This window comes from Poecilia latipinna, unplaced genomic scaffold (genome assembly GCF_001443285.1).
Source record: "Poecilia latipinna isolate Pla-1442-1.1 unplaced genomic scaffold, P_latipinna-1.0 Scaffold176, whole genome shotgun sequence".
NCBI classification, from domain to species: domain Eukaryota; kingdom Metazoa; phylum Chordata; class Actinopteri; order Cyprinodontiformes; family Poeciliidae; genus Poecilia; species Poecilia latipinna.
The window spans coordinates 51,105-59,647 of NW_015112792.1; the positions used below are offsets into that span (position 1 = coordinate 51,105).

Here is an 8,543-nt window from a genome sequence, read left to right on the forward strand (position 1 = left end):
TGCTCCTCGTGGTTCTTTCTCCACAGGAGCGTAAAGCCTCTCAGACACTCCAGCTCTCTGCTTCTGTAATCCAGCCTCTCCCATCCCCCTCCTCCACCTCTCTCTCCTGCTTCTGAGTCCTCCAACCACGGCTTTCCTCTCTCCTCCTCACCCACCTTCTCATCATGCACACACACACACACACACACACACACACACACACACACACACACACGCACACACTTCCCTAGAGCTTCAAGGTAAAGTCCACAGTTGTGTTTTGCTCTTCTTTCTCTCTCTTTCCTCTCACATTTGCCCTGTGATGTGCATCCCTCCGCTTTCATCTCCTCCACTCCAAAACACCTGTCATGTTTAGTGTCTTTGAGGCTTGAACTCTACTTTTATCGTCGCTGCAAACCTCATTGTGTAGCTCACTCTTCCCTCAGCTCGAATGCTTTTTGTCCGCAAGTATGTTTAGGGGAAGACTTCCTTTCTTTGCTGCACACTTTTATTTTTATCCACGTGTTCAAACTGTGTAAAATTAATAACAGAAACTGCAACTATTGAGAGTTGACTGTTTTAATAACATCTCTTCTTTGGGCATTTGTCCAGCTCTTCTGGGCTTTGTTAGTGTCCACAGCGTCCACATCCGTCCTCTGTGTTATTACCTCAGCGATAACTGTGCTCCCATGAGATCCTGCCTTTAAAAACAACTGGAAAAAACTGGACATCAGATCCAAAGACTCCAGTGCCACACAGAAGCAGAAAGTCAAAGTTTCAGCAGGGTTGTTCGAAAGCTGAAGAAGTAATTATGTGGCCAAAGTGAAGCAACATACAGCAATGTCCATCCGGAACCGTGTTATGTAACCTCAATCCTCAAGCGTTTTTGCAAACCTGCCAAATAAACAACCATAGGACACGTCCCCTTGCCGTAGAATAAGGGTCATACTGTATGTCTGATTCTGCTTTCCGACAAGAACCGACCTGGCCTCTTTTTGGAGACACATCAAAGGACAGAAGCTTGTTATTGTACATCATGGTTGGTGGCACATTTCAGGAACATGCTGCAAAAACAGCTCTTTTAAAAGTCATACCAGGAATAATTTAATACAAAACAGGAAACATTCAGCTGAATAAATTTCATTTGAAGCCCTGGGGTTTATAATGCCTGTGAGTCTGGTCAAATTAAACTAATGTTACATTACACACCAAAACAGAGACCTATACATAGTGATATGTCTTTTTTTTTTCATGCGTGCACTTTGGGTTATGTTTTAGTTTGTACCTTTAGTGTGCCTCCGTTAAAATAGAAAGTCACAATGTAAAGATTGTCTTTATATGCATGATTTTTACCCGGTAAAATAGCCAACCTGTAAATATAATATGCATCAAAGTAAAGAAGCTGTCTTGTACAGATCATCTGAATATTTGGTGTATCAACAAATGTCCAACTTGTGTCTGTGAACTTGATTCCAATATTTGTCAGAGCAAAATGCTGCACTAATCAGAGATTTGTCAGAATTAAAAGCCTTGAATTTGCTTCCACTTCGCAATTATCCACTGCTGTGTGTTGGTTTTATCTTGTAAAACAAATATATCTAGTTTTAGGATTTTGTTTGAGAAAATGTAAAAATAAATAAATGGATAAAAATCAAGGGCTTTAAGTACTTTTGCGGGCAGTTCTGCACATTATGCATGGTTTTCTGCCTTTTATGCACATGAATCATTTTTTGCTTTATTTTGAAGAGGTGAGTAAATGAAATATCTACAAACTACAGTAGCTATCATGTGGAATTTAAGGAGTGGAAAAACTCCTTAAATTCAGGAGTTAAATACATTTATGGCGTCACATGATGTCTGAACCACCTGAAACAACATGGACTGTAAACTCAAGATTTCTAAAAGGCGTGAGTAAATTTCTAGCTGAAGAGCTCCTGTATGAAATCAGACTGGGAATGTTTTTGCCTCAGGTCAGCCATGGCTGTAATGTTTAACACCGCCAGAATGAAATGACTTCATTTGAGAAGAGCGCCTGTTTTATTTTATTTTTTTTCTCGTTACCAAGTCATGAGCCAAGGCTGCAAAGCCAATTAAAAAAGCTACACCACATTCAAAAGAGCGTATAATAAATCTTCTCCCTCAGTTAAAACTCCAGTTTTCTCACGTGAGTCAAATTGAGACTGACTGTGGAGAAGAAAAACTTTTGACCTCTGTACATGAATTGACTGTATTATCTTCATACTAATAAAATACACATTCTGCACAAGGCTGAATGCATTTTATATCTATGACCCGGTGTGCTTAGCTTTTGATTTTCCAATTCTTGAAAGCGCCATTCACTTTTTATTGCTTTGTTTTGTATCTCTAAATATCAGCTCTGTCATAATTTATCATTTGAATGACATCTTGTAAGAATAATTATTATTTAAGGATGAAAAACAAGAGTAGAACTCCTTCGTGACTTTTTTTTTCTTCTTCCTTTTTTCTATTTTGTCTATGCCACAGGACTTCAAATTAGGTTGAATTATCTCCCATTAGACATGAAACTCTGAAACCCATCCGTGACCTTTTGCAAATAAATATGCAGAGCAGGATTGTTGGACTTTATACTTTGCAGCCATTTTCTGTCAGACTGCTGGCATATTTAAATAGTGCCAGGAAAGTCAAAATACACTCTGTTGTTTCACGCAGGAAGACCTAATGAGGCAATATTTGCCTTATCTTCAGTAAATTGTGGAATGCACAGTAAGCTGCAACCTGTCTTTATTTTCCGTAAACTGTGACTCAAAACCATGACATAAAAGATTTTCAGTCTCTTTAACATGAACTTAAAGAAGCTGAACTAAATTTATACAATAAAACAAGACAGAACCTTTCTTTTTGCTCTGTTTTGTTACTGTATGCAACATGTTTCTCATTCTTTATTTTACAAGAGAAGCTTGTACTGTTCATGAATTACACTTTAAAAGTTTTGTTGTATTTTCTTCTCATTCGGACACTGTAGAGACTATCAAACAGACCAAACAACCTGTTGCAAGATTTCGCAATTTCGCAGCTCATTTCGAAATACTGGGAATCCTGTTTTCATGTGCCAAGCAGAAATTTCCAGATCAGAGTCTTTTATCTTTCAACAGATATAAATATATCAGCACCAGAAACGCACAACGCGCTGAGAAGGAGCGGCTACGGCCACCACTGGAGAACATGCTCACTGTCAACAAGGAGTAAGATTAAAATATTTATTGCTTTGCATCACAGAGGAAATCTGAAAGCAATTAACCTCTTTTTTTTTTTCAACATCAAAAGGCTTTGCAATTTAGATTAATATAAGTCATAGGAAAGTGTGAACTGAGTTAAGATTATGCAATAACTTTTGGAGATATTGTGTGAAATAGTTTCTACAAAGCCAAATTTTAAATTCCCAACAAAAATCAGTTGCCTAAACAGGTTAGAATGACAATAATTAATAGCCTTGATTTTTAAGTAGTTTATTTGTCAATACTTTTTCTTTTATATGTTTAGTTTTTTTTTTTTATCTCAGCTGATCTAGATGAATAAATCCAGTAGATGTCTTTTCTTCTTAGTCGACTCTGTTGTCGTTTGAAGGTTTTTTCTTGCGTTGGTCTTCCTGGCCACACGGACCGTCCTGGCAGAGGAAACGATCAAAGACTCTGGTAACGCAAACATTCACTGCTTAGTTGACAAAGATCACAACTAAAAATGTTATTTTATTATTTTTGTATTTATTTGTCTGGCAACAAAGTTTGTATGAACAAGATGGTTTAATCTATGAAAGTGCAATTTACTGTTTACCTATGATTTGTGTTCACTTCAAGGGGTGGAAATATGTATGAATAATTTATCACAAAAAAATCACAGCAGAAATAAATGTAGGTGTTTTATAATTTATAATCTTTCTTTAAGTTTCAAAATATATTTTTCTTACTTGAATTTTTCAGCACTGTTAAAATGTTAAATATCCTCATTGTATGCTTTAATAACACAGGATGTTAAAGGCTGTCCTATTCTTTTCACACGACTGTATCTTGCTTAATTCCTATATAAGTTGTTCCTCTTTTCCACCTTTTTTTAAATTTTGTTCCAGAGGTTTTCAGCAGTGTTTTTATTCCATTAGCTGGATCTGTTTCAGGTTTGGGTGAGTTCAAGACCAGGAGAAATGAGAGTTTTAAAATGTCTCTCATTTGAGACAATAAATTTTGTCTTAAACAAGACAGGATTAGCTGGAATGTTGTGAGCTTATTGAACCATTTAGTGCAAGAGGTGAATGTAGAAGTGATGCATATGACTTGTTGATGTCTATTGTAAAATTCATGATAGTCTACACATTTGCTGACTTTCTTCAGTAGGCTCTGGATTGGAGTTGGAGTTTTCTCCGTCAATTTGCTTTGCTGGATTTAAAAGTTTCACATGCATAAAAAACATCCATCCGTCCATCCGTCCGTCCGTCCGTCCATCCATCCAGCAAACACAATTTTAAATAATTTAACCATTTAAAGTGACTGTGTATAACTTTTTCAAAAAATATGTTTCTTCCATATTCATTAAAATTGTCTCCATTTTTAGAGATATGATATTTTTCCAGATTATTTATGCTATGCTGTCACAACATGATAGTTATAACAAATGTGTAACTTTATAATACTTTCAAGTCAAAAGGTGAGTAAAAAAAATCTAATTATAGAATCCTCCAAAACTTCAAAGGAAACGTGACTTTTGAAATTATTGAGTGTTGGTTTATTCGTGTATTTATTAATGCTCTCGGATAGTAAAAATAATTTAGAACATTCACCAACTATTGAAAATATTTCATTATAACCTAATAAATGATCAGTTTTAAAGAGAAAATCAGGACATGTTTTTGAAGAGTCCTGATAATTTAATCACAGAGTTTCAGTTCCGTTAACAAAATGAATAGATGAGTTGAAAAATCTTATTTCATAATGTTGCACATAGCAACATAATGCTTGTGAAGACTGATGTTACACCTTCTGTGCAGACAGCAGAACCAGCTGGGAGTAGAAGTTTAACTTCACCTTTGTACAAAACAAGACACCTGATCAAATGATCCTGTTTAGCATCTTCAGTGCCAATAAACTCCAATTCTGGCTCCTGCAGAATTTAATAGATTGTTTCATTCAAATATTTTTATTTATTAACAAGAGTCTGTAATAAAAACATTCAGATTCATTATTTTTCTTCAGAAAAAGTCATTTAAATGCAACAAAACCTTCAATCTAGGTCAATAAATATGGCTCAGCACACTGGGGACTTGTTGAAAAAGATTGTTTCAGCTTTTAGCAGCATTAGGTGAGAAAAAAAAAAAACACTCTTAAAATCTTGTTATGCATCAAGCTAATAAAGTGATTAATTTGTTTAACTGCTTGTAGGTTGAAATCTTCTGCTTTGATAAAACTCACCAAGGAAGAACCAGTACAGATTTAATAATCCAGAGAAAATATTCAAGATGTTGCTATTGCTTTGAAGAGACAATCACTTGAACCTTGATTATCTCAGTCACAGAAAGGAGAAGACGATCAAACACACAGAGATGGGCTTTGTTTCTTCTTTTCTGTTTATGAAAAACAGAATGAAAGAATCAAAGCTTTTACTTGAAAGTTCAAACGATTTAATTCAAATAAAGATCCATACGATAAATCACAAGCCAGGAGTTACAGCACTAAGGATTACAACAGACAAAACTTACAAAAAGCTTAAATTTATTACTTTTTTTGTGGGGAGAGAACATTATACCCTCCCATCCCAAATATTATGCAAAATTTTAAATTGGTGAATAATTTACCTCATTGACTTTAGTATATTCTGGACTCTGGTGAACTTTAAACACAAACAACAGATTCATCAGCATAGACTTTTAATTCACTTAAAAAAACAAATATTAGTCATGAACAAAATCATATATAAAAACAAACAAGAAACTAAGCTGCCGTGGATTTTGCAGTTTTACTTGTTTCACTTTGAAAAGCAACTTGAATTATAATGAATATTTTATTTATTTGAAGCATATCTGTTTTTATAGCTGTTTCTTCATATTTTGAGTCAACCTCATTTTAGTTTTCTTTGCCCCATGGTGCTACTTGGACATTCTATGTCGTTCGTGTTTTTTATTTCTTCCATATTTTTTCATTTACTTTTTCTGAAGTTAAGATCGCCTCTGTTTTGCAGCCTGTGCTTCATGAATGGGCCACCAAAAAAAACAAGAGACAAGATATTTGAACTTATCTTGTTTTTTACAACAAAATGTTTTCAACAAACGAAAATTATAACAATAAATTGGCTAAACATGGTTTTATATCTTCCCCTCCAAATTAGGTTTCCTTCGTTTGAAGCGGATGGTTGGTGGGACGTTGGCCCCTCAGGTCCCCTGGCAAGCCATGGTCTACCTGTCTGACAGCGTGCTGGATGGCGGGTATGCAGGCGGCGCTCTCATCTCTGACCGCTGGGTGTTGACGGCTGGAAGGAACCTCTTTATTAGAAAGAGTCGACAGGACACTCAGGGAAAAGATCCCATCATCCCAAAAGTTTATTTAGGAATCTCACAAAAGGCAGAAGCCAACGCCTCCAAAGAAGTCGCTGTAGACAAGGTGAGGATCTGGCTTCTTGCTAAAGGAGACATTTACTAAATGTCTGTCATTTTTGTGTTAGTTAATTTGAAAGGAAAATAGAAAACAAGGTATTATTGCTCTTCTTTTTATTTCATTAGTGTGCCTGGTAATGCTTTTCTCCTGTGTTGCATTTCAATTATTTTAGGGGCTGGAATAAAATTACTTTTGATTTTGCGCTTCAGGGTTAGTGAGACAAATGACATCCAGGAAGGATTTATGAAAGGAAGAGAAACTTTTTTTAACTTTCTTGCTGTTTTCTTTCATCTTTCTCAGTTCATAAACATGTTAGACTTTAATTTCTTTAGGCATTCAAACTTTATTATAAAAAACTTAATATAAAAGGGAAAATTATTCTTATTTTGACTTGTTCAAAACTTGTTCGCCCTGGGAAAGTATTCAGAGTGAGACATTGCTTTAGGTAGCAAAGCACAGTTTGTTTTGATATCTTTGGAAGATGAGATTAAAGGACTTTTTATTACATTCTTTATAGAAAACAGCAAAAAAAAAAAAAACGTTAAAAAAACGTAGATTAAAAATAAGAGATATTTCCATTCTCCTCCTGTAGGTTTTTCTTCATCCGGACTTCCAAAACCAGACTGACTGGGACAACGATCTGGCTCTGATCAAACTTAAAGAGTCTGTGATCATGACTGAGGTCACTCCGATCCCCCTCCCAGAGAGAGGACAGGACCTGGACACTGTTGTGGGCGGGTCAGGGGTCATTGCTGGCTGGGGCTGGGGGATCCACCTCACCCCTGCTACGTCTCTCAAATACCTTGTTCTCCCTCTGGCTAATTACTCCGACTGTAAAGCAGAGTACGAGCGTAGCTCACACACCCCGAGTCTGGACGACAACATGTTCTGCACCAGACCCACACAGCTTGAGGAGAACGTTTGTTTTGGTGACGCAGGAGGCGCTCTGGCTGTCAGAGATGCTCAATCTGGGGACGTGTACGCTGCGGGCATCCTCTCCTACGACAAATCCTGCAGCCGGAACAGCTACGGCGTCTACATGAAGATTTCTTCGTATTTACCTTGGATCCATAGAGTCATTAGAGGAGACACAGAGAAGTCGTCTGCTCTGCGCTCTGATGCAATGGCTAAAATGTTCGGATAGCAGCCACAGAGCTTCAGGCTCCCTTGTTGTGATAGATGTTTGCAGAGAGAAATCATTGCAATGTATTGTGTCAGTAAATGGCTTTAGTTCAGCTTCTGCCAAGTCTGTAGATTAAATGTTGTGACAAGTGACAACATCGGATTTGATTTACAGAGTCTCGTCACGAACCCACAGAGGGGTAAATAGGCCACACTAATAATGCCTTTTGGCCTTTTTTCTAAATTTGTATTTATTTGTCATATTTCTGAAACAAATTTCAGAAAGGGGTATACGTTGAAATATGTAAATTTATAAAGGCTACAGAAATGACAAACACAAATCCATCAACTGCGTGCTTCTTGTGTGTACGTTTTAACTTGGGTGGGAAAAGTTGAAAGGAGAAGAGCGAAACAAGCTTTTATATTTAGGTCAGAGCTTCTATTAATCTTTTGTGAAATGACCCAAGGGTCTGAATTTAAGAGCAAGGTTTGAAACAAACTATTTTGAACTGTTTAGGGGGGATGAAGAGTTATAAAACTCACCAGTAATTTGTGTGGAGATGAGTCCCACTGAAGTTGAAGCCAGATATTTCATAAAAGAAATTAAAGACAACCTTTTTATCCCCAATGTCTGATAATAAATAAGACCAAATTGTCCTTTATTGTCCCACAAAAAGCCTGATCCTTCTTCAGAGGCTGACTGGGATCTGTCCGAGAGATGAGGTGAGCATTTCCATCATCTGGGAGGAAATGGAGTCAGAGTTGCTTCTCGTTCTTATCAAAAATGATGAGCCAAAGTGATTTGGCTCATCTGATTAGTTTGCT

General features: G+C 36.6%; 1 protein-coding gene across 1 annotated transcript; it reads left to right on the plus strand.

Annotated features, from left to right (window-relative positions):
• The first annotated feature begins 3,096 nt into the window (after positions 1-3,096).
• Positions 3,097-8,059, plus strand: hp (haptoglobin). Its single transcript, XM_015030231.1, has 4 exons — positions 3,097-3,203; positions 3,586-3,653; positions 6,331-6,602; positions 7,189-8,059. The coding sequence occupies exons 1-4, from the start codon at positions 3,184-3,186 to the stop codon at positions 7,738-7,740; spliced, it is 912 nt and encodes a 303-aa protein (XP_014885717.1). The 5' UTR covers positions 3,097-3,183; the 3' UTR covers positions 7,741-8,059.
• Positions 8,060-8,543: the final 484 nt, after the last annotated feature.

Excerpts from the sequence above, each read along its gene's own strand:
- hp (XM_015030231.1), top strand. The coding sequence starts at position 3,184 with ATGCTCACTGTCAACAAGGA. Across the intron at positions 3,204-3,585 it reads ATGCTCACTGTCAACAAGGA|GTTTTTTCTTGCGTTGGTCT; the intron begins GTAAGATTAAAA and ends TGTCGTTTGAAG. Across the intron at positions 6,603-7,188 it reads AAGAAGTCGCTGTAGACAAG|GTTTTTCTTCATCCGGACTT; the intron begins GTGAGGATCTGG and ends CTCCTCCTGTAG.